The sequence below is a fragment of the Vigna umbellata genome, chromosome 1 (assembly GCF_029865625.1).
Source record: "Vigna umbellata cultivar VRB3 chromosome 1, Vumbellata_1.0, whole genome shotgun sequence".
In the NCBI taxonomy this organism is placed as follows: Eukaryota; Viridiplantae; Streptophyta; class Magnoliopsida; order Fabales; family Fabaceae; genus Vigna; species Vigna umbellata.
In genome coordinates, this window is record NC_142165.1 from 19,501,291 (window position 1) to 19,528,466 (window position 27,176).

Here is a 27,176-nt window from a genome sequence, read left to right on the forward strand (position 1 = left end):
TTGTGCTGAATATAAAATTGAGTTATGCACATGAAAAATTAATGGCACCACAAAATAAAAAATCGTTTTCTCGATCTACTCCACCATAGTTTACTGTTCTTCAGCTTAGTTCTTTGTGTCAACTTGTCACGTACCATTAGAAAATTTCTGTGTCAAATAATAAAACAATGTTTTCGTGTCAACATGATGGATCCAATGTTGGACATGTGGATGTATTTCGAGGTTGTTACATCCTGCACCCCACTTTTTTCTTCCTGCACCCCCATATAATTGGGTTTTAATTTGAAAACATGGGTTCGGACTAAGCCCACTTAATTAAAAAAAAAAAGAAATAGCTTTATTGATGGAGTGTTGGACACCACTATTGGAACCTCCCATCTTGATTATTCAAACTCTCCACTAAGACAAAAGACGTATCTACCCTCACCATCTCTATCGCTCACAAAGCTCATTATAGATAGATTCTGAAAAAAATACATCATAGACAAGTGAGGAATAATTTTACTTTATTATAACTTTCTTTTCTAGAATAAAATTAGATTCATACACAAATTATAAATTACTCTCTCCATCACAAAAATTATTACAGTTTGATCTGTAAGAGATTTCAAATACTATCATTTTTTTTAATTTTAAAATAATTTGTATAAAGCTTTTGTCCTCTCCTTTAAGGCCTTTATACTATCATCGTACGTTATTGGGGTATCTCCTTATTTTTTTCTTCTCATTTCCAATTGATAAAAAAATGAAAAGTATTTGAGAAAGTAACATTATTTTTGTAATGCTTTTTTTAATAAACTATATATTTTCATCTACAGTATCATCAGAAAATAAAGTGTAAAGAAAATTCTGAAACGCAAACATTTATATTTTCCTCTTTCCCATTGCTGAAAAGTGGCATTGAGAATTTCCTCAAGTGCCAAAAACCACTTTAAATTTGTGCAGAAAGTCTATGAAAAGGCATAAAATTTATCAAATACAAATAAACAGAAATAAATTATTTATAATAAAATTTTCAAATTTTACAATAATTATATTTATCCTAAACTTTGATTTACTTATAATATAAAAACTTATATACTTATATATATAAAAAAAAACATTAATGATCCCTCTCTAGAATTTTCCAGCACAATCCGAACATGTTCTGTCTCTAGCATCTTCGTCACACAACAAACCCACCAACTAGTCTAAGCTCATAACTCAACTTTCCTACAATATCTTCCATGGCACCCTTTTGCAGCATGCATCTTATCCAAATGCAGGCACAAAGTTAAACACATTCTTCACTTCAACAAAATCATAAAAAACAACCATTGACCATACTAGCCTATTGTTTAGTACTTGTGCTTGTGTAACTCAAAACTTTCATCATTTTCCTTTATCTTCTTGTGTATGAAACATGGAGGGAATTGTGGTGAAGGAGGAAGAAACAGTGACAGGTGGTGGTGGTGGTTCATCATCATCGTCATCTTCTTCTTTGAGCTTTACTCCACAACCAATGGAAGGGTTGAACGAAGTGGGTACCCCACCCTTTTTGACAAAGATCTATGACATGGTCGAAGATCATTCCACAGATTCTGTTGTGTCATGGAGCACTTCTTGCAATAGCTTTGTTGTGTGGGATTCTCACAAGTTTTCTACTGACATTCTTCCTCGTTACTTCAAGCACAACAATTTCTCCAGCTTCATTCGCCAGCTCAACACCTATGTAAGTAGTAAGTACTATGATGTTTGTGATTGCTTTTGGTTTCTGATTGTGTTTGAGTTGTCTCAGATTATTATTTTGTTCATGAACAGGTTTTCCTTCATTTTGACTGGTTTAATATGTTCAGCTCTTTGTGTGGTAGAGAATTTTGTTGATTGCTTTTTATATTTTTGATGAAGACAAGTTTTTTTTTTTGGAAGATTTAAGGGAAATGTTTATATTATGTCCTGAATTCAATTTTCCGATAAAACTTGTGGGATGTTAAACAATTATACACTCACATGTTTCTGGTGATTTCCATAACAGTATCATGTAATTGGATAAAGTGTTTGATAAGGATCTAGGTAGAATGCTCTGGAACACCATTCCTAAACAATCTGAAAACATTTTTAGGTTGATCTGATTCAGTGAGACTGGTGAGATAAATAGATAATTAGATGACATATTATTTATATTATTACAGGAATAAATTCTCTATTATGAAATGACTGGACTCTAATAAAAGTTCAAATGGATTGATGTTCTTATATTTTACTGCAGCAGTAACTTCTTATCTGTAATTTGTTATCAGATTAATTACTTGAAACAAATGCATATATTAAGAAAGTTACTTCACAAAAATTGTTCCAAAGAGTGGTATATTCATTATTTTTTGTGTAAAAATCTTAAAGTATAGTTATGGGACGAAAGTAACAATAAATTTACTTAAGCAATCTCTAAAGTTTTGGCTATCTTTCACCACAGTTCAGAGAGTAATCTAAATGGTTTTTCATTATTTAACAGACTATTTGAATAAGATTTGCATGCAATAATATCTCATTCAAAGTTTTTAAGGCTATTTGAATAGATTTTGGTGTTTTGAAATTGGTTAGCAAAAGAAAACAATGCTTCAAGATCAAATTACCAGCCATCCTAGAATTAAGTAATCAGATCATTTGAAAACAAATATCTTGTTGACTTGTGATTTGGCCAAACATATTCTGGCACCTCAATCTCTTGTCATCGAATAAGATGTGCATGCAAACTTTGAATGAGATATTATTGATCATTGATCAACTTCCTTGGACTGATTTGATTCATCTTTGAATTCTTCCCTTTTTTGTGTGTGGAAATGAACACAGGGCTTTAGGAAAGTTGATCCTGATAGATGGGAGTTTGCAAATGAAGGATTTTTGGCAGGACAGAGGCACTTATTGAAGGGCATAAAGAGAAGAAGAAGAGTGTCACAGAGCATGCAAGAAAGAGGAGTAGGAGGAGCATGTGTTGAAGTGGGAGAGTTTGGACTAGAAGGTGAGTTGGAGAGGTTGAAAAGAGATAGGAACATTCTGATGGCAGAAATTGTGAGGTTGAGGCACCAACAGCTGAACTCAAGAGACCAATTGAGTGCCATGGAAACCAGATTGCAAGCCACAGAGAAGAAACAGCAAAAGATGACCATATTCCTTGCCAAAGCACTAAAAAATCCATCTTTCATGCAACAATTAGTCCACAAGACCCCCCAAAGTAGAGAAATCTTGGATGCTGAAATCAATGGGAAAAGGAGACTAATTGCTGGCCAGAGTTTGGAGAACCTGCAACAAGATGATCCTGTAACATTGATGGACTATTCAAAACAACAAGATTTGGCAACTATGGAGCCTGAGATGAACACTTTTTTCTCACCAGCTTTTGATAGTGAACTTGGTCATGAAATCAAAGAGTCTGCACTAGATTCTGATATAACAGCTAGTCAGACTTATTTTGGAGACACAATATTGGAGGACTTGCTCATTGAAGACTTGGTCACTGGGGATCCAAAGGATGAAGTTATCATTGGTGATTGTTCCCAGATTGATGTTCCAGTGGAGGATTTGGTAGCAGACCCCGATGATTGGAATCATATGGACCATTCAGGATCAAAACCATAGGAATGAAAAGAGTACTGTCAGCATCAACTGGTCATATCTCTGTAATTTCATTCACACTGCATCATGGTGGTACAGTTTGGTAATGTTGTGAACTATTTCTGGTTTTGGTTTCAGTTTTGTGTGTTGTTTGATGATTGATATGAACTGGTTTTATGCAGCAGGGAAGGTGGTAGTTGCAAAAGAAGCCAACAGATACTAGATGCAGCTCTTATTCAGATCATTTACTAAGTTTTTTATGAACATTCAATGTGATAATGCTACAAATCATTTCATTCTTATTTGGATGACCTATTCTTTGTTTGCATTTTATGTTATGCAGGAGAGATCAAATGGAGGTGCTTGATCGTTGTGGTGCAAATAGTTTACTGAGAATTGAAATTATCATTCTGCTACAGAAGATTAATGGAACGAGTTTCATTGTCGAAGAAGGACAAAATTATCTAGTTCTTGTAAAATAATATATTTTGTCCCATAAGACATGAAATACACGTGCCAATTATATTTTGAACAAAAATTGAATAATTTATTTTATTTATCAGATTCAGATGATAGTGTTCTTAATTCTTTCTAGAGTGAAGTAGTAACATCTAACAAGTGATGCAACTTTTTTATTTTACTGTGACTTCTTTTTAACTTTTTTTTTTTAATTTCTGGTCAACGCTTGTTTTTGCCTGCAATAAGGCCATCTTAAGCACTGACATCTTAATATCAAACTTTTTTTTTTCAATTTCTTTTGAACTTTGAGCAACCTAAATCTTTTCAAGAGTTTTTCTTCTTTATATCAATTTTTTTTTCTTAAAATGATTATACATCTTACTAAAAACGCACAACAATAACCAAATAATGTTTAATTCTTATTATCAATTTGAGCCTTAATATTCTCTAGATCAAGAATCACTTTATTAAATTCATCCAGCTGATTTTTTGTTAATAATTTGTTATATATGATTATATTCCTTGTTTTGTATACAAACAGTTAACTAGAGAATATTTTATTATATAAGCTCTTAAACTTTGTTTATAGTTACTGCAGTTTTCTCTTATAAGAGTTGTCTTTCTAATTTAAAATAATTAATTAATGTCATAGATCTTCGGTCTCAATTTTATTATTTTGAATGTAAGATAATGTTCATAAACCTCACATTGAAAATATTTCAAAGTTTGATGTAAGAATGAAAAAGAGAGACAGGATCTTGGTGTGATGTGAGTAATAAGATCTTGATTTGAAACAGTGGTTGACATTCTCTTCTTGTTATTTTTAATAAAAAATATGTGTCGCTTATTTTGTGGTTTCTTTTTCCTTAACAATGTTCTAGACTTTCATATTTTAAAAAATATATTATTTTATAATTTATTATTGCATGTTTGATTAGAGATTATCTGAATAGGATCCTTTTAAGTGTGATTATTTCATCTTTATATTTTAAGTAAAAAGCTCTTCCTATATCTCCATTTTTATACTTGATAAATAATTTTTTTTATCATCTCTTTCATGGAGAAATAGACATGAGATATCATGTTAGTATCCGCTTTTCTATTATTCAAAATATTAATTAAATATTTTTTTCATAAGTTAAAAAAAATAATAAGATATTATTAAACATTTAATGTCAAAATAATATATTTCTTTTTTTAATTGAAAAAAAATATAATTATATAAATATAATATAAAAGTATCAAATAATAATTGCATGAAAAGATAATTATAAAAAAAGAATAAAATTGATAAAATATATACCGTATAAAAGTTATGAAACTAAAGATAGAAAGTTAATATAATTCTTTATATCAACAAATTAAATATATTTTAATAATTTAAAACGAAAATAAATATATAAATAACATAAATGTTTTTGTTGTGAATACGCATAGATACGAATATTTTTGTTATTATTAGTGGTTTGAAAAAAAAACTTGTAATTTAATATATGTATCTCAAATATTATTAGTTTATATTTTCATATGGCATCAAAATTATTAAGGAAAGAAGGTATATAATTTAGCATTTGTTATTGAAAAATTCATTATTTTCAACCATATTTGAAATATTTATTTGTAGTACCGGTTTTTGTTTAAGGAGAGTAAAATGGTTTTTTAACATACTTAAATTTTTTATATTTATTTAATACTATACTTTCTTACTTTTTTTTTTCTTCTTTCTTAAAAAATATAAAAGTTTATTTTTTTATAACTATTTTATCTTTGTATTATGTTTTAAATAAATATAAAAATATATCATAGTATGATTAAATACGTCTACAACCATTGAATTTAATTTTTTAATATTACTTTTGGTGCTTACCCTTAAAGTAAAGCAATTTGCACACACGTAGCATTGAAAATGCTGAAGTATTTGGCTCTTGATTCAATGGCCTGTGATTATTGTTTTTCTTTTATTATCATTTACTTTAAGTGCATTTAGTTCCATTCCGTCTGCGATTGGTTCAATTTTTAGTTGTCTTCCAACTAACTTCATCAATTATTAGAGATATATGATAAAACTAAATATTCAAAAGCCAACTCTAATACATAAGTACAATGACTTTTAGTTAAAATTCTCAAATAAATGAATTTTTGAAAATTTTATATATATAATTCATTCCACTTCAAATATTATTGAAATTCTAAATCGACTACCAATAATATCAATTTATAATATATAAGTGAGTACAAACTTCATTTTACAAGTAGATTATATCAATTTATATTATATAAGTAAGTACAAATTTCACAATAGATTTTATGAAATTGAATTAATCATAAAGTTTACTTCTTAAAATAATACTATCAGAATTAATTGAAATTTAAAACACATGTTAATTTAAATAATATTAAGAAAATAATGAACGATGGGAAAAATTAAGTTGTATTAAGAAGAATTAATAATTAGTGTCCACCACGAAAGTAAAGCAGAAAAGGTTATGCAAATGATCCGTTGATGTCATTTTCCAAGTGATTGAGTGGTATGAAGGAAAAATAATTGTTAAACATTACAAAATGCATAAAATTGTGTTGTGGTGAGTCATTATAGAAAATTGAACTCATCATTAGGATCCAAGCAATGATCAAATTAGGTTTCATTTTTGTCAAAAACACTTTTGTAGAATAAAGAAAGAATTAAAGTTCAGTGAATAAAACAATATATAACCAATAAGTCCTTCTTTAAGGATCAAGAATTTTTCACATAAATAGTATACTGTTCCATTTTTTTCCTTCAAATAATATATTGGAGCTTCTGTTTATACAAATACCAAGTTTTATTGTGTCACTTCAAGATTTTATTTTCTGGAAATCGAATTTTGAATCTGTTTATAGTGTATTCTAGTTCAATAATAAGTTAGAATATACATATATAAAAGTATTAGGATGAGAGAAAAAAATACCTGATATCAGACAAAATTTATGACGAATATTAAATACATATATTTAATAAATATCATAACTAATATATTTAATAAATATCATAAGTGATAAAAGAAATATTTAATTATTTATCTGTTAATAAACAGGAATGAGTACTATGGTATCTAATTCACATATACCATTTATTTAATAATAATTATTAGTAAACTCTATTTTAGTATTTTTTTTTTCTAAATTAAGTGAACAAGATGAAAATTATTGGTGAATGAGATATTAGTTATAAAAGAATTGTTTAAAAAATAATTTTTAAAACATAAATTCAGATGAAAAAATAATTTTAAATATAATTTAAATAAAATTACATAAAAAATATTAATGTAAATAATTTTAGTTTTCCTAGAAAAAAATTTAAATAAGTTGCACTGTATAGTATAAATTTTTAAAACACATTTTTTAAATATAATTTCAAATTCATAAGTACAAATAAAAAATATTAATATATAAAATTCAAAATTCTAAATAATTATTTAATAATTAATATTTCTTCTTAATCATTTTTTATTTTTTAAAACATTCATATAAAACTTATTAATAGTTATTAATAGAAAATGCATAACATCCCATTTTAATTGCTAAAAACTATTAAATAGAGGATACATAAGTGATAATCAACAAACAGATGAGACAAATATACCACTCATATATTATCTTTATCCACAAAGCTTGAGTATAAAAAGTGATATGCTAGAAATTTTTATTAAAAGATAAAAGATTTACATGACAAAATAAAATCCTAACTATCTTGCTGCTTCTCCTCATCCTACACCGGATCAACCGTAATATCTTTATCTGCTCAAACTATTAAGATGATCATTTTGAAGAACAAAACAACAAACAAAGAAGAAATGTTAAACTAATATGCAAAATGATTTAATCTAAATATTTATAATATATCATTTATCAATCACACAATCCAAACATACCACATATTCATACATTCATACAACATTTGACACTAACTCGATTATTCGAATACATGCCTTTGACATAGGGTTTCAATATAGGCGTATACCTGTATTGGTATTTATAATTTGCAGAGTCATAAACAAAAAGGTTTTCACCCTACTCTACCTACAAGGTTAGTCCCCTTCGCACCTAAGACCAAACCAGTGTCCATATATTAGGACCTCCACATAACTCATTATACTTTATTTGAGTGTAAATAGTTATTAGAGTTTAAGATATCTTCTTTCTAACCCTATATATCAATGCATACACTAAATTTACCACATCACATACTTGAAATTCGCTTAACAACATCTCGAATGCTTGCACTCAATGCCACACCAGTGTCACTCAATGCCACACCAGTGTCACTCAACGCCATATTAGAAATTAGCAACTTCAAACTCCATGATTTTTAGAGGATCCAATTGATATTCCTGACTCAATGCTTGGTTCAAAAATAGGTTTATATGTCAAAATGAATATCAATTTTCTCATATGATCCTTAATTTCTCAATTCAACAAAAATTTTAACAAAAAACAAGCAATATACAACAACAAACACAACATAAACTCTACATGCCAAACTACTAATCAAACTACCAATTTCAGACCAAATCAAACATGCAACACAATCCATCAAAGCATCAACAACTTTAAAAGTGGTAGTAAGTTTTCCTTACCCAACATATGACCAAAATGCTCTAGAAAGTCTAGAAAAAGCTCTAAAAACATAAGAACTTTTATCTGCTCCTACAAACAACATAAACAAGATAAGGACATACAATTGATACACTGATCAACAAAGACTCAAACTGATGACTCAAAAGACACATGCAAGCTGAGTGGGGCCCACATACAACTTATAGAAGGAAAGACAAAGGAAAAATGGTTGAAACTCAACTTACTCAAACGAAGAAACTGACCGGTTCCAAAATGGAAAAGCTAAAGATCAATCATACAATTTTGTGCTTCAATCATACAAATAGAAGATGAGAAGCCAAAGAACTCTAGAAAAATTATTACAAAAAGATAATATGTTTTAAAACGATGAAACTCGGTCATAACAAAATTATTTATATTAAAGCTTTTTAATATTAAAATAGTAAAATTTCACTAATTTTAAATTACTGTAACTTCTAAAATTTATTTTTTAGTCTTTATAAAATACTAAAATATTATTTTTTTAAATCTTTATAAGACGAGTGTTTATGAATTAGATATCAAAATCTTTATATTTGTGTCAATAACAAATGAATAATTGAAATATTCACACCAATTGTTCATGAATTCCGTTAAATATATTTAATTAATATCTGTTACAAATTTTAATAGACATGACTAAATTTCTTGTGTGTGTGTGTGTGCTCTTTGCAATTTAGCTGCCAAGTGTAGGGTGGTTGGACCACGATATTGTTTTCTTGCCTAACCTTTCCATTTCAAGATCTTCAGTGCATCTTTCACTTTCCACCTGAATTTCCCACTCTTATGTCTTATTATATATAAAAGTATTTCGACCACTATTAAAACTACATTTTCACTAAACATATTCCCAAATAATATTTCTTTCGATCATGAAAACTGTTCTTCAAATAATAAATTTCATGTAACAAAGAGATAAGCTTTTATGAGAAAAAAAAAGTGTACGAAACAAAAAAAGAAAATAAAATCATTAAGAATTACTCAAATTACATTTTTTTTTAAATTTAATTAAGTTTCAAATTTTTATACATATTTTTTATATTTTTCAATTGAATATTTGTTTTATGATATCTTTTTTGTTAGTTAAGTAACATAATTCTGACCTCATGTGGTCATCTTACTCATTTATGCACATTAAAAAATATTAATAATATCACGATTACTGTTTAATAATATGTAATTTTTATTTTTTTTATTGAAAATGTATTAAAAAACCAATATAGTTTAAGCAATGATAGTGATGAGAATAATCTCTTGGTTAGAGCATGATAATTTTGATATTTAACATGTTTTCTATGAAAATAATAAAAGTTATTCATTATTTTACATTAATTACAATATTTTAACACGTAAAAATAAGTAAATAAAATAAAATTTTAATATTCAAGTAAATGAAATTAAGGTTTAAGTTTTAGAACAAGGAAAATATAACAATTACGTTACCTAGTTAAAGGAAAAATTAAATAATAAATGTTTGATTAGAAAATATAAAACTTTTAAATACTCCATAAATAACAAAAAATTAATTAAAAATATTTATATTATTTTAAATACATAAGGTATTTCAAAGTTATTTCATAAAAGACATGAAATCTAAAGATTTAAACTTTGAAAAACATATTAAAAATACGATGGTTGACTTACATAAACCTTGAACCAATTAACATGTCTTAGGACAAGAATCACACAAATATTCCACCATGTTATGCTTTTTGTTTCTATTGGTTACATTGCTGTGGAATGTTCACTATGGATTCCACTACAAATTCTCCATGTGGATACAATGGATCATCCTTTCATCTACAATATCATCCCAACAGCATCCTCAGACAATATAAAACTAAATCATTAAATAATTATTATATTAAATATTAAAAATAAAAAATAATTAATAATTAATTTAGATACTATAAACTAAACATTAAACATTGTTGGTATAATTTTTTTATAAATAATTGATTTATAAATTAGAATGTAAATTGATTTTTAAGATTAGTTATCAATATTTTAGTTTCTAAATTATATTAGAAATTAATTTAAATATTAATTTCTTTTAATAATTAAGGTTAGAGATCAATATAGATTTTGATTCATAAATTTATTATAGTAAATGTTATTTTAAATATTAATAATTTTTAATTTATAAATTAATATTTAAATTATTTATTTTCGTTTCTAAAATAGATTGTTATTTAATGATATTCTTGTATTAACAACAACAAAAAAATTATAAATTATAAGTTTGAAATAAGATTATTTTAATTAACTGCTACTTGAATTTGAATGGTTTGAGTTTTATTTAAAATTTTGTATTTAAAATATACTTTAAAATCTATATTATATATTTACTTGCTTTATATTCGGTTATCATTGCATTCTACATTTAACATATATACTTTAAAAATGTAAACATTAGTATATTTGTGACAGGGAAGTTACAATATAGACCTCATAATGAATATTATAAATTGTACTAATGATCTTTGGCCACTCCTATTGTGAAAATCCTAAAAAAGAAAAAAACTTGTGGTTTTGCTTGATTCAGTGTGACCAGTTTGACTATCTTCACAAAATATGTTATCTCCACTGAAGTGTTGAAGAAGTGCAATGTTTTATTATTTATAAACTTTAATGCTAGGTTAAGATTCTTATTCATACCATTTCATTCACTTTTTATACCTCACAAATGCAACAATCTTATCTAATAGATTTATTTTTAAAAAAATATTTCATATTAGTATTAGGAATTGAATTTGAGTTGAAAGTTTTACATTAAATATTTAATAAAATGAATTAAGTTTTGAGTTAAATAATATAGTGTTATGATATCACAACTCATTAGTGCAAAATATTTTGTATTTCTCATAAAAAAGACTAACCATTGGATAAAAACCTAACAACTAGATATAGGAGAGAAAGCATAGGGTTTTATCATTTTCTTGCCAAAGAAATATAACATTTCTTGTGAGTGATTTGTATTTTATTTTAATGATAGATAAATTTCCTTTATATACCTAAATTATAAATAAGTTTTTTTTTTCAATAACCTTTCACGAGAAAACTTCAATCTAATATTTAAGGTAATTTTTAATTTTTAAGAACGTTATCGTGTTTTACTTTTTGTTTTTTCTTTCAAGGTTTTTATATTATTATTATAAGCCTATCTTTTATTTGATTAATTTTTTATTGTTTTAGTGAAGATACAATTTAAATTTAAATTTAAGTTTTCGACTATTAAATAATTACTGTAAAGTACGACTTTGTCCATATATGTATATATAACTTAGAAACAGATAAATTATCATTACGAAAGAGCTAGATGATAGAGATCTATTTCATTATTAAAAGACATCATATTTCAGACAAAACAACGCCTTCTTTTTAGGATTCTTACGCGTCAAATTCTGATTGGGGGACATAGTTTGGACAATAGATTTTAATCCTATCCGAAAAGATACATCTAGATTCTCACTAAAAAATCTTCATGTTATTTCTAAATTAAGTCAAAACTAATATATATTATAATAAAAGTTATTTATAATCAGAAATTAAATTAAAACAAAATCTAAATTTAATGTTTGATAATTAAATAAAACTGTATTTAATGAATAAAATAGTATGATATCATCACTTTCTTTCTCACATGAATTCACTTTGTGATTATTCTGGTCAATTAATTCAGCCTTAATATCCATTTTTCAATTCTCAGATTTTCTAAATCATTGCCGCAACCATTAACTTTAGTCGGAAACTTAATCATACATATCACGTGACATTTCATCGACCGAATTCAATTTTCTTACTTAATTATTAGATTGCTAGTTCATCTCTATCATACAAGAAAAAAAATTATATATAGAATGATAAAAAACACTTTAAACCTAATTTAATTTTATAAAATTAATTTGTAAGATAAAATTTATATATAGTTTAAATGGATCTTTCATCTAATTCTGATAGATGAATCATACTTTATATAAATTAATCAAAATCAAGTTTAGTTAATGTTTACTAATGATAATTCAGTTTGGAAAATAAAATTATAATATAACTTTAATCTATTTCAAAAATTATAAATACAAATTTAAAATAATAAAATAAATTATTGAATTTACGCGTTAACTAATTTTTAGTATCTAATCTTTCAATTTGATCAAATGATAAAAAAAACAAATATTAAAAAATTCAAGAAATATTAAAACATTTTCATCATATTTTATTATATATAAAATAAAGAAAAAGTAATGTATTGGGCACAGTGTATGTAATTGGGAATGATGATTGACTAAGGGACAAAATGGCATCCCCACTCTTGACGTGGTGTTGATAATCGTTTGTGAGGAGCAGCAGCAGAATATAAAGCAGAAGCCCACCATCACCATTCCTTCAAATTCAACAACCATAACCTCACTCTCTATCCCTCTCACTTCGTATGTGCCAAAATGAAAATGGTGTTCATGCAATTGGAATGGCCATGTGTAGCCATAATCACCCTCGTGGCTTTGCTGGGAGCCTTATTGGGTTATCTTTATGGGCCCTATTGGGGGCTCAGGAAAGTTCCAGGCCCACCTTCTCTCCCTCTTCTAGGACACCTTCACTTGCTCGCCAAATATGGCCCTGATGTCTTCTCCCACCTTGCCAACCAATATGGCCCAATTTACAGGTTTCTTTCTACTTTCTACTCATTTCCATCATAATAACAGATTATTCATTCTCATTTTCTTCTCCTTCTCTCGATAAAGCTGTTATTCTTGCCATTATATCCAACTTTTATATTTCAAATTCAAAAGCTCAAAATTGTGTTGGGTGTGGATGATATTTGGTCATGTAATGATGGGGTTATATATAGTTGACTTCTGAAGGTATGTGTTATGGTGGTGGGACACTGCATATTACCTCGGAAGAAGTACATATAATGAGGCTTAATGTTTTTAAATTAAAAATAAAAATTAAAGTGAGTTAAAGTAAATTTATATACTTTACTTTTGATTATATAAATAAAGAATAATGATACTTTCACAACATTCTTTTTATAACATTTTAATACTATTTACGTGCTATTATGTGATTGGTTTAGGTTAGTATTTATGATTATTATAACACTATTTACGTGTCATTATCTGATTGGTCCAGTTGGTATTTATGATTATTATTATTGATTGTGAAATAATTTTGAACCAATCACAGAATGACATGTAGATGATGTTAAAAATGTTCTCAAAGTATCATTATCCCTAAATAAATGAATAACATTTACTTTTCTCATTTTACATAGTTTTCCACGTCCATCATGAATAAGTAACAAATGTTTAATTAAATTAATCAAATTTAAACTCTAGACTTGTTTGAAGCTATAAAGCTCAAAACAGAACTTAATTAGCTGATGATTTAGTTGTTGTCTTGTCCCTTTTATCCGTTTTTTTAAAATATTTTGAAAAAATCTATTGGATTTTTATCTAGTAAATGCACTTTTTGTGCTAAAATATAAAGTAAAAGTAAAAGAGTATTTAGACACAAAAGCTACATCATTGTTCCTTAAATATATCTTTCTCCCAATTGAAATTCTTGCAACAGTATATATGAACATTTTTATCAAAGAATCAGAATCCTAATGCTTGATAAAATAGTTTCTGCTTCAATTCTGAACAAGATCATGTTAAATATTATTATGAATTTTGATATTTGAGTTATGCTGATATCTCAAAATCTATCACTATTTCATTGTATGTTTATCAATCCATAATTGTTTTTTTTTTCTCACGGACTTTGTGAATTCTTTAATCCAAGATTTTCACTTCACTGTGGATGATGTTGTTCATTCCCTGTTTAATGTAGCAGATTTCACATGGGAAGACAACCATTAATCTTGGTAGCAGATCCAGAGCTTTGTAAAGAGGTGGGAATTAAGAAATTTAAAGACATTCCAAACAGAAGCATTCCCTCTCCTATTTCGGCCTCACCTCTTCATCAAAAAGGACTCTTCTTCACCAGGTATGCATAAAGAATAATAATTAATTTATGACGCAAGTTATTATATATTCAATAAGGTTTTCAAATATATTATCCTATCAAAAAATTGTTGATGTCGCACTTGAGGGACAAGAAAATATATATCAGTAGATATTTCAGATAACTCCATTTCTTTCTTAAGCAATTTTCTTGATTTATTTCTTTAGAATTTTTAGTAGGATGGAGTAGGCACTATGTTAAATATTCCTATTTTCTGTGAATACGGTGTCTTTAATTTGCGAACAACTGAAGATTCCTTGCAATCCAATGGTTTTCCAAGATCTTTGTCCTCTAGTGAGAACAGTGTTTGATGTGCAATGATGATGTGTAGGGACTCACGATGGTCAACCATGAGAAACACCATATTGTCAGTGTATCAACCCTCACACTTGGCTAGTTTAGTGCCAATGATGCAATCATTCATAGAATCTGCAACAGAAAATCTTGACACCCCAAATGAGGACATGATCTTTTCTGATCTTTCCCTAAGGCTAGCGACTGATGTGATAGGAGAGGCAGCATTTGGTGTCAACTTTGGCCTCTCTGAGCCCCATTCAGTTTGTGAATCAATCAAGAGTGTTAGCAGTGTGAAAAATGGTGATGATGATGATGATGATGATGAAGTATCAGATTTCATCAACCAACACATCTACTCCACAACACAACTTAAGATGGACTTGTCTGGTTCCTTCTCCATTATACTTGGTCTACTTGCTCCAATACTTCAGGAGCCATTTAGGCAGATTCTAAAGAGAATACCAGGCACAATGGACAGGAAAATAGAGAGTATTAATGAGAAACTGAGTGGTCGTCTTGATGAGATTGTCAATAGGAGAATGAAGGACAAGAACCGAACTTCAAAAAACTTCTTATCACTAATTTTGAATGCAAGAGAATCAAAGCTTGTATCAGAAAATGTGTTTTCACCTGAATACATTAGTGCGGTTACTTATGAGCACTTACTTGCTGGTTCAGCTACCACAGCCTTTACCTTGTCATCCATTGTCTACTTGGTTGCTGGTCACCTAGAAGTTGAGAAAAAGTTACTTCAAGAGATTGATGAATTTGGTCCATCTGATAAGATTCCCACTGCCCAAGATCTGCATGATAGTTTTCCTTATCTTGATCAGGTCAGCTCATAGTGAAATTTTGGTGAAATGTAAGATTCATATTTTGAGTTTACAAGGAGTGAGCAATCATGATGTCATATTCTAATGCAGGTGATTAAAGAGGCCATGAGGTTTTACACTGTCTCCCCATTGGTTGCAAGAGAAACATCAAATGAGGTAGAGATAGGAGGTTACCTTCTTCCAAAGGTAGTAATACATCTTTGCCACAAATATAACTTTTCTATAAAATTGGGAGGATAATATGTAATGAGAAAACAATATATGCAGAAACAATATAAAGAGTGTTTACACTGTCAATCAAACAAAAAAAAAAACATATATGGTAAGTTAGTTTTGATGGAGGGTTTTAAAGTTATGTAATCACTGATGTAGTTTTATAAATGAGCAGGGGACGTGGGTATGGTTAGCTATTGGAGTTCTAGCAAAAGATCCAAGAAATTTTCCTGATCCAGAGAAGTTTAAACCAGAGAGGTTTGACCCCAATTGTGAAGAAATGAAACTAAGGCATCCTTATGCATTCATACCATTTGGAATTGGTCCTAGGGCATGTATTGGACAGAAATTTTCCCTACAAGAGCTCAAGCTTACTCTGATTCATTTGTACCGAAAGTATGTGTTTCGTCATTCCCTTAACATGGAAAAGCCTGTAGAAATGGAATATGGAATGGTTCTCAACTTCAAGCATGGTGTCAAGCTTAGAGTCATAAGAAGAACACAATAAAGTGAATTTGATTTGATACCAACTAGATTGTACTTGTGATTGTAAACAAAGCAGAATATACGCTAATTCAAAAAAGTATAATATGCTCAGATCTAAGCAAAAACAATGTTTATAGGATATCGAGCTTTTAAGCAGATTTTATAAAAGAAAAATTATGTTCTAACAAAAAACAGATTCTCCCACTGGATTGTGGGTTTGTACAATTCAAAAAACCAATTCATTAGACACAATCTTCAAAGCTTTAAGTACACCAAATTGGAACTTGTATCACACCACCTTAAAATACCGAGATCCAGGACAATTTCTCTCTTTGAAACATCTTCACTTATACAATATCCAATTTACACCTTAATCCAACCTATCAGTAGACCTTTTCGCAGTCCAAGTCCAAATAAAAACACCAACTATTAAGACTTGAACATAATAGAAGAGTATAATTTATAAAACTAGTTATTAAATGGAAGAACCTCAAGGCATCAGTATAACAAATCTCACTCTTCAATTATTTTTCTTCAATCTTGCAGTCTCTTGACAAATTTGTATAATCATGATACTACCCATAAAAATTGATCACACAAATGCAGATTTCTAAAGTAGAGTATTGTGGAGGGAAAGCACAAAAGCTACTGCTACAGTCGAAATTAAATTCAGAGATCGTTGAACAACAAGATGTTGAAGTGTTGAACTTCATGGAAATAAATACATATGAACAATCAATTGAATCGTCCATTTCACCGTGGCTTCTTATCCATGTAGGTGGGTAGGTAAAGTGGCCTAGAAAAGTTGGTTGAAGGGTCAGAAGCACCAGTGCTTTTGGCATCTCCATTTGAGAAAACCGCTGTCCTTTTGAGAAACTGGAACTCATCCATGGACTGTTGCCTCTGAGATCTGTTGTATTGATGACTGCTGGTTTTCTGCTTTGCCTTGGTTGACTCGGTCAGGTTCATGTAACTAGGCCTAGTAGTACTGTTGTTACTATCCTCTGTCCTCTCACAAGGCAAAGACACACTCCCAGATATTGGTGTCATGGATGTGCATATTGAAGATGAATTAGAGCTCTCATCGTAGTGAAACTCAGAACTAGGACTAGAGGACAAACGAGTGGCTTGGCCAATATGAGGAGGTCTAGCTGAAATCCTTGTGGTAACATTGTTCTTTCTGACTTTGACACTGCATGGTTCTGAAATATTTTTCGAATTTGTGGGGTCCACGCATTTCTTTGGAGGAGGAGGAGGAGTTTTCTCTGTGGCATCAGCTTGATGACGAGTTTGTTCCATCAATCTACTCTCCCATGGCTTTGCTGCCATCCAACGTTCCAACCAACTCCATCCCCAGTTAGCCTTGTCTATATCTTGCTTGTTCAAAGAGGTGTTTGCTCTTGAATTTGAAATGGGGGTTGATCTCCATTGCTGCAAAAGTCAACTCTTAAACATGTTTCCTAATAAGCAGGAATGATAAAAGTTACATATTTTCTAAATCTGTTGGTACATACCTTTTGGGCAAGAGAGTATGCAATTGCTCTCTCCCTCTTGAAAGCTCCCTCTTGCCTCATTTGTAGTTTTGTCTTGACATGTTCCAGAGATCCTTTGCTATCACACCAACCATCCTGCACACAAGTTGACAAAACAATGTTTCTAACAAAATCTTCTGTAGAGGTAAGGTGTGCAAAACAATTTTGTATTGCATGGATGATGATTTAGGAATTTGAAAAAACTTATATGCAATTTCTGAAGTGCATGTTTAGATGAAGTTTGCAGACAATTATGAGTGATGATGATCCTCCCTTCACTCCACTTGAATATTTCAAGGCAAACTTGCAGTTAAACTCAATATAATCAGATCCAATTAAAAACCAAACAAGAGGTCTTTCCAATTTTACTTTTTCATTGACCCCGTCCGAAAACAAAGCACATGTTAAGTGTTTTTAGTGTAGTTCTCTAATTAAAATTGCATTTTTAGTCAGCAAAGGTTATATAAAACAACAATTCCGATTGAAACAGTACCAGAAACATTAAAGAAGTTTAGTCAAGGTAATTCCTTACATGCTTTTGGAAATCATCAGTAATTATAATTAGTGTTTTACCTTGGTGATGATTCATGTAATAAAAGTTTCTTTTTTGAGATGAATCTCCAATTCTGACCGGTGAAAAACAGTGACAACATCTCAGAAATTGTAAGTAAGTTTTGTGTGAAGAAATTATGGGATGGTACCTCTGCTTCCTTGTTGAGTTCAGCCTTGGTGCGGCGTTCATTTAGCATGTTTTGAACTGCTTGCCCCTCCATGGACATTCGCACGCGCCGCGCCCTCACACGTGCCTGGACACGAACCAAGGCCTGCATGCACCTCAGTGTGACTGCAGCCTGCTTCCTCACAAGTCTACCCCTTACAAGAGCTTGAAGCCTCACCACTCCCTTCAACGCCCTCAATGCCCTTCTTGCCTACAACCATAACAACCCAATCATAAAAATCCAACACAACAAGCATGTTCCAAGAACAGTCAAGTGTTCTGAATTGCAGAACACAACAACACCTGTTCCAGCAATCACATAATAATGCATATAAAGTAAGTGAAAATTGTCTCTTGCAAGATGAATTAGCTATTGGAGTTGAGTTATATCAGAATTCAAACCAAGAAGGCACGGAAAGCAGTTTGAACTCGGGTGGCAGCCCATTCTTGCTTGAGGAGTTTGAAATCCTTAGGTGGAGCTCTGACAACTGTGGCCACTGCAGCGGTGAACGAATCGGAAGCCACACTGCAATACTCGAAGTCTTGAGATCTGTTCTCCCCTGCAGAAGAACTCTTCCACAGTCTCCACTTCTTCTTCTTCCCTCCCTGAAACCACCCAACAGTTTTTCCTCACTCAATTGTCCCCAAAACAGAAACAGTAACAATAAAAATGGTGGCTTGGTAGCAAGAAACAACAATCAACTTACAAGTTCATTCTTGCTGTTGAGTCCGATCAACGCCTTCACCCATTTTCCAGATGCACCCATTTGGCTGGTGAAACTGTTTGATGCTAAAGACGCAAGCTTTGGCTTGCTTTAAGGGAGGGGGAAATGGAATTTAATGAAGAGAGTTTGGTTTTGGGTTTGTGATTAATGAGTTGTGATTGAAACTGAGATGGGTAATAATGAAAAAGAATCATGTTGGAGAGAGAAGAATGTGGTTTTAATGTTTTTGATTGGTCGTGGGTTTGTGTCGTGCGTGCCGTTTTCCGAGATTTGAAATTCAAACATGAAACCGACAATAGACATGTTCTGTTATCTCCCGCTCCACTGGGACTACGTCGTTTCAGAGTTGTGAATATGTGGTGATTTTGTTGTGTGGGACCCTCTTCATATGGGAAAAGAAAGAGAAAGTGAAAAGGTTTTGGAATGCAGAAGAAGAAGAAAATGAAAGAACAGTTACACCTCAAAGTTTGTAGTTATCAGCTCATATACTTTAATTCAATATTAAAGAGTCATAATGAATGAGATTAATAATAAGATCTGACGTTTGCCATTTGAATTCAAACTATGTGATTCTCATAAATTCTACTAGTAATTGGTTGTTTAGTATATTTTTTATATTTATTTTGTTGTTATATGTGTATATAAGTTATTATTTTCTTTTAGTAATTCTTTTATTTTTAAACTGATGTATCGTGAAAATAGAAATATATTTTTGTATATATTTTTTTATTAATTATTCTTTTCTAAATTTAAATTATTTGGTCTTTTAATAAATTATTAAATAATAATTTATATTAAAAATATTGTTTTTTTATACTTATAATATCTCATTTTAATAATGTAAATATATTAAATGAATGTTAAAAAGATGATAATTAAACAAGTATATGAGATATAGTTACAACGTCTATATTAAAGCACCTTATGAACTGAATATATAGAAAGTTATATATACAAGTTAACATAAACTAAAACTACATAAACTAAAACTAAGAAAGAAGAAGGGAATTATACAAAACTAAATCATTCCCGTCTAAACTTCGACATCTTCCTTACTCTATATTGGCCAACTCGAACTTTTTTGTATGCTCACATAATTAAGGTGATCATTATAAACAAGAAAAATACACAAACAAACAGATAAGAAAATGGTGAACTAATGTACCAAAAGAGTTTTCATAATATTTATATAGATATTAACACACATAAACATCCATATCAACAAATCCTAACACATGCAATCATATATACTAGACTTGACCATTCGGATACATGTATTGATGTAGAATTGTGATAGGTTATGCACTTGTAGTGACCTTTACTACTCTGCTAGTATTGTCTAAATAGGTTAGAACCTCCGGGCCAACTTGACCCTCCACGAGACCGAGTTGAATTTGAAAAAAATGTTATTTTTTGACACAAGCTAATTTTCAACCTGGCTCACTTAGAACTTGGTTCACTTAGAACCCGGCTCACCCAAGTTGAACTCGTGGTGAGCCGGGTTGACTCATCAACCCATCTAATTTAATTATTTATTACTTTGTGTTTTAATATTATTAGTTAACATATTTTTTATTATATTATAGATGAGGAAAAAGAAAAATGTGTTTTAAGAGAAAAAAATATTATGGATTTATCTATTCAAGACTCTAATATTATAAATGATAAGTGACACAAAAATGTTCCATTTTAGAAACTTAGTTGTTCACCTTTTGTGCTTGTTTTTGGATTAAATTTGGATTATATGGTACTTTTTTTTTAATTGTCTTTGGAGTTTAACATCATTTTAGAGTGAAATTTATTTAGATTTAAATTACAAAAAAAAGTTATAATTTTTTTATTTGAAAAAAATGTAATTAAGTGAACCAATGAGCCAACCTGTTTAACCCACCAACCCGTGGTGAGTCGGGTTAGGTTCGATTTTTTGTTAGCTTGCAATAAATGAGTCGGGTTGGGTTAACTTACTAAATGATCAACCCGTGGTAGGTCGTGTCCGGTCGAGCTGGGTTACCCATTTTGATAGCATTATACTCTGCAGAGCTATTGCTAATGGGTTTCACTCTACCACACACAAAGTTACCCTATTTCAAGGCCATAAGAACCATGTGGTCGTTCTTATGAGAGGATCTCTTGTCCCTCTCACCATATATCCCACCCTTCTCTACTTGAAAATTGATGGCTATTAGAGCAATAAGGAAACCCAATTTCTAAATTTTTACACCAATACATACACTACTGAAACGTCACCATAAAATCTCTCCACTAGATTCATAGAATTACACCAAACACATATAAATTATTATATTTTACAATTTATGAAAGTAATATAAAATATATTTTCAACTCATCAGTCTTTCGAATAAAAATTTATTCACACAATATATATATATATATATATATATATATATATATATATATATATTATATATTATGTGTGTGTTTTTTTAAAAAAGTTTCACCCTTTAAAAAGAAAACATAACAAGTCTCTAATATTAAATTGATAAAATTCTGATATAACAAAAATGTGTATAATTACTTCACAAAATGATTTATGTGTCAGGAAGTAAATCATATCACTTATAAAAAGGTGACAAGAGCTGTTGCGTTACAGAGGAGTAAAAGAAAGAGAAAGAAAAACTAACGTCGTTTTATCAAGTATGGATGAAATTGACACTTTTTTAAGAGGTTGGACTAACTATACACTAGAACGAAACTAAAGAAAAAAAAAAGGTTATTAAACCTTTCTAAAACTATGTGAGATTTTTTTCCAATTTCCATGTTGCGCAAAGGGAGAAAAAGAAAAGAGATGGAGTGGACCATTTTATTCGAAAGGAGAAATGGCTTTGTGTTTAAACTGTTGTTGGAGCAGTTGATTTGACTTCAAGGATTCATAGAGAAAGAGAAAGGTGAGAAAAAGAAAAAACAAGAAATTTGAATGCTGAATTATAGAAATAATATAAAAAGAACAAAAGAAAGTTAACTTAAATGATATGGGACCCTATAATCCAACCACTTTTCACTTTCATCCTCGGATCCTCCTACGCCACCACACAACTTTATATTTTATGTCTTTATTTAAACGTCAGAAGGGTAAAAACAATAGATAAAAGGAAGTACTAGTTAAAGGTAAAAGGTGAAAAACGTGTTTGGGTTATTTTGGATTAAAAAAAATCGAGAAAAAAAAATATAAAAAGGGAATTCTTTCTTTATTTGAATAATTTCATTTCAAATTATATTCGTACTCTTCAAGATTATGTTTAAAAGTAAACAACTCAAGCAATAAAGTAAATAATACATTATACATAGGATGTAGAAACATAAAAACATATTTAAGTAAACTTAAACAAATAAAGATATAATACGTATTAACCTATATTTAACTGCAGTCTATTTATTTAAATATAATAATATGATAGAAAAATAAATTCGTTTTTATGAATATTATTCAAACTCGCTTCTGTTTTGATAAAAAATTTCTGTAATGTATGATGTTTTTAATTGAGTTTGGAGATTTGAATGAATATGCACATATCCAGTTTTTTTTGTTTCTATACTTATCTTTATTTCTGTCTCAGTTTAAATTATTAAAAGGTAATATATATATATATATATATATATATATATATATATATATATATATATATATATATATTAATTTATTGATAATTTTTTTAGTTACATTCACTCTTTTTTTCTAATTCTTGGATTTATCATAAAATCATTTCACATATTTTTAAGATATTTTCACTCGGGAATAGGAATAAATTTTTATTTGGAAATGAATATGAATGCAAAATCCATCTTAGTTATGCTATATTATCATCCCTAATTCTTATATTTAAATAGATGTGGTATCAAATGATTAATAAAACACGTAAATCCTTAAAATTTATTTTTGTCTTGTTTTAAAACTAATATAATTATTATAATTTTTATGTTGATAAATATGTCTAAAATAATAAAAAAACATAATTTGAGTTTTACACATTATTTTATAAAGAAACTATTATCATTAATTAGATAATATCTACTACTAAATTTTTTACGAAAATTATAAATTATTATAAAATTATGCCTAAATCGAAATTTATTTCAGATAAAAAAAAATGTATGACATAAATTTCTTTTTATATATCAAATCTGAGATTTTTTTTTCTTTATTTTTTATTATGTGATAATAACAAAAGTGTTCTTGTGAGTTAGGGTTTAATCTCCATTTGCAGATTCACTTTTGTCTTGTCGTTAGTTTTACTATGTTTTATTTACTAATATTACATTTTCATATGTGATTGTGACTGTTTATTTGTTGTGTTATTTTATATCAATGTCTTATTTTATGTTGTGAAATCAATCATAATTTTATATCAATGTCTTATTTTAAGTCAGACTTTGAAAATCAGACGGTTTGAAAAGAAGATTGAGTTAAACATATTTAAGAATATCTAAATTTTAAAGATACATGAGTACCCTTAAACTTAACAAATCTTCTTTTTATGTGACTAAACTTCTCTCATAAGTTTAACTTTTCTTTTCATCAATTTTTATTTAATTTTATCAAAAATTTTCATTTGATACTTAAACACGACAAATTGAAACAAACTTATTTCATTATACTTTTTTTTACTGATGAAATATTTTTTTAATGTTAGACATGGTAATGTTCAAGCCACTAGTGCAGGAAGAGGATACGGCACCGGTTCATTTCATTCATAGGTTTCGGTTTTTGAACCGAGGCATATTCAGACGAGACAAAAAGTGACAGCCCTTTTGCCTCGGTTCTAAACCGTGACATTTTGTTTATCTCTACGGCCTCGGTTAGAACATAAACCGAGGTAGTAGGATACTTTTTTTTCAATAGCCTGTTTCGTATCTGATTTCAATTTCAGATTTCAATTTCAAATTTTAATTTCAAATCCCAAACTGAAAAACGAACTGAAAAATGAATTGAAAAACGAACTGAAAAATGAATCGAAAAACAAACTGAAACGAACTGAAAAACGTTAAAAATAACAAGAACTCAGGTAACAAAATGAATAATCAGAGGAGATAACCACCACACTGTTTCACAAAATCAGCAAACTCAGATAACACAAGAACCCCAAAATTAGATGAATAACTGAAACCCCAAATTGCAAAAACAATAACAAAATCCCAAATCTGAAAATGAAATTTCAGAAACCCTAAAATGCAAAATCGATTCACTCCGCTGCCGCCTTCCTCGCAACGCGCCACCACCTTCCTCGCCGCGCCTCGCATCGTCGTGCCTCGCCTCGCCTCACCTCGCATCGTCGCGCCTCGCCTCACATCGCCGCGCCTCACCTCGCATCGCCGCACCTCGCATCGCATCGCCGCGCCTCGCCGCGCCTCACCTGGCCGCGCCTTGCAGTGCCTCGCCTCGCATCGCCGCGCCTCACCTCGCATCGCTGCGCCTCGCAGTGCCTCGCCTCGCAGTGCCGCGCCTCACCTCGCATCGCCGCGCCTCAAGGGAAGAAGAGAAAGGGAAGAAGCGTGGCTGCTGGGGCGAGTTGAAGATGAGGATCTGAGGGATCTGGTGCGAGGGAAAGAAAGAGATCTGCTGTGCGGTGTGCGGTGTGCGTTAAGGAAAAGAAGTTTCACCCTTAATTAGGTCTAGGCCCACGAGGATCTGGGCCTATACGGCCTCGGTTCTTTAATTTAACCGGTGCCTATTCTTGACTGATTTGACGTGTTGCAGATCTTTATGCTTCGGTTCTGCGTGCAACCGAAGCAGTATTATTTTTCTGACCATGTTTAGGCACCGGTTGCCTTTAAAACCGAAATAGTATAGCTGTTTTGCACCGGTTTTCTTTGAACCGCGGCCTATAAGGTTTCTTTAATTACGAAACTGCCACCGCGTCTGAATAGGCAGCGGTTTGATGTAAACAGAGGTATAATGTGTGAGTTTAAAAACACATTTTGTACTAGTGAGCTAATGTGGACTTATAATTAAGGTAAAAAATCTAAAATAATTAACATAAATGACTTTCGATATTGGTTTCTCTTTATTTTATATACACTTTCCACTTATATGCTACAAGGTAAAAAACCTAAAATAATTAACATAAATGACTTTCGATATATTAGTTTCTCTTTACTTTATATATATACACTTTCCACTTATATGCTACCATAGTCACACTTTTAAGAAAAAATGTTTTTTTAACCATTTTTTTATAACTTTTTTACAATAACTTATGTGGTAGTTTGTGATTGGTCTATTTCAAATATATAGACCAATAAAATAGTGATACAGTCTATTGTCAAAAAATTGTTAAAAAAAATTGTATAATCCCACTTTTATAGAAGAATCTCTTGTACAATTTATTTTTGGGAAATGTTTTTTTAACAAATTTTTTTGCAACTTTTTTACAACCGTGTAGGTGGTAGCTCGTGATTGATCCATTTTAAATATACAGACCAATAAAACAGTGACACGTAGTTTATTGTCAAAAAGTTGTTAAAAAAGTTGTAACATATTATAATTCGATGAAAATTGTTTTTTTAACAACTTTTTTTGACAATTCTTTTACAACCGCTTATGTGGTAGCTCGTGATTGGTCTGTTTCAAATATATGAACTAATAAAATAGTGACACATAGTCTATTGTAAAAAAATGTTAAAAAAATTTCTTATTGCAATTTGTTTTTACTTTATTTTCATTATAGTATAATTTTCACACATTATTCAATTATTAAATTCCAAACTTTAAAATTATAATTCGTTAACAATTTACATAAATAGATTAATACCTTTATATGGAGACTTACGTATAGTATAGTCTCTTTTAAGATTCAATTAATTATCTTTAAGATGATAAACTTTTAATATGTTTTTAAAATTTAGGCTTAGGTTGATTATAGGACTAAAATGAATTTTGTCACATAATTTAAAAGAAGAAACCCCAAAATGAATAAATTGTAATACACTTAAATTATATTCTTTTAAAAATAATGAAAGATGCACAAAATATTTAAAGATCTTATATAAAGTAATTATTAGTATATATAAATTAGAATTATTCATGAAAGTATTATCGACAATTGTTTTCCTTATAAAAACTGAAGTTTTAACTATCATTTTTATTTTGTTAATTAAATTTTTTGCAACAGTTTTCTTTTTCTCGTTTCTTTTTACGCCAAAAATTACTTAAATGTCACAGAAGCTACCTCAATAACCTTAAATGACACAGAAACATTTTCCTGTTGCTTCTGATAAACATGCTACAAAATTCATTCTATTAATTCTAGCCATGCACGCTTTCGACTTAATGAGTGTCATGAAATGTGATCACATAACAAAAAGACTAGGATAAACAAAGAAAAGTTTCTTCTAACAATACAAATATAAGAAAAGACATAATAATAACATGAAAATTTAATTTTTTTCCTACTCACATGTGTTATTGATTCTTTCTTGTGAGGATTTGTGTACAGAGAGAGCATCAGGGTTATCAGGATTATCAGCATTAATGTAATAAGAAGATTGACTAGAAATGGAGGAAGAGGTAAGCTTTCTAGGATGGTATGCTGAGATTTTCTTCCCTTTCTCTTCATAGATCACAACATCATCTTCTTCATCAGGAACACACTTTCCACCAAGTATGATCGTTTTCATCCACACAGAATCATCTCTTTTCAACTTCTCTTTCGTCTTCATCCAC

The 27,176-nt window shown here is 29.7% G+C and overlaps 3 protein-coding genes across 5 annotated transcripts; 2 read left to right on the forward strand and 1 right to left on the reverse strand.

Annotated features, from left to right (window-relative positions):
- The first annotated feature begins 1,122 nt into the window (after positions 1–1,122).
- On the forward strand, positions 1,123–4,179 carry LOC124825490 (heat stress transcription factor A-2-like). Of its 3 annotated transcripts, none has more exons than XR_015782302.1 (3): positions 1,123–1,711; positions 2,830–3,694; positions 3,774–4,179. XR_015782302.1 is itself a non-coding variant. In XM_088099513.1 (2 exons), exons 1-2 carry the CDS (start codon positions 1,403–1,405, stop codon positions 3,613–3,615), a joined length of 1,095 nt encoding a protein of 364 aa, XP_087955639.1. In that variant the 5' UTR covers positions 1,123–1,402; the 3' UTR covers positions 3,616–4,179. The 3 variants fall into 3 exon arrangements, 1 of the variants encoding a protein (XP_087955639.1); XR_015782301.1 differs by having other exon boundaries at positions 3,777–4,179; XM_088099513.1 differs by having other exon boundaries at positions 2,830–4,179.
- Positions 4,180–13,064: 8,885 nt separating this feature from the next.
- LOC124825495 (cytochrome P450 711A1-like) lies at positions 13,065–16,871 on the forward strand. The gene is made up of 5 exons (XM_047298110.2): positions 13,065–13,348; positions 14,524–14,676; positions 15,026–15,824; positions 15,915–16,010; positions 16,213–16,871. Exons 1-5 carry the CDS (start codon positions 13,128–13,130, stop codon positions 16,543–16,545), a joined length of 1,602 nt encoding a protein of 533 aa, XP_047154066.1. The 5' UTR covers positions 13,065–13,127; the 3' UTR covers positions 16,546–16,871.
- Positions 16,872–17,156: 285 nt separating this feature from the next.
- Positions 17,157–19,817, reverse strand: LOC124825496 (protein IQ-DOMAIN 6-like). The gene is made up of 5 exons (XM_047298111.2): positions 19,481–19,817; positions 19,176–19,379; positions 18,757–18,984; positions 18,038–18,151; positions 17,157–17,954 (listed from the first exon to the last, which is right to left on the reverse strand). Exons 1-5 carry the CDS (start codon positions 19,538–19,540, stop codon positions 17,277–17,279), a joined length of 1,284 nt encoding a protein of 427 aa, XP_047154067.2. The 5' UTR covers positions 19,541–19,817; the 3' UTR covers positions 17,157–17,276.
- Positions 19,818–27,176: the final 7,359 nt, after the last annotated feature.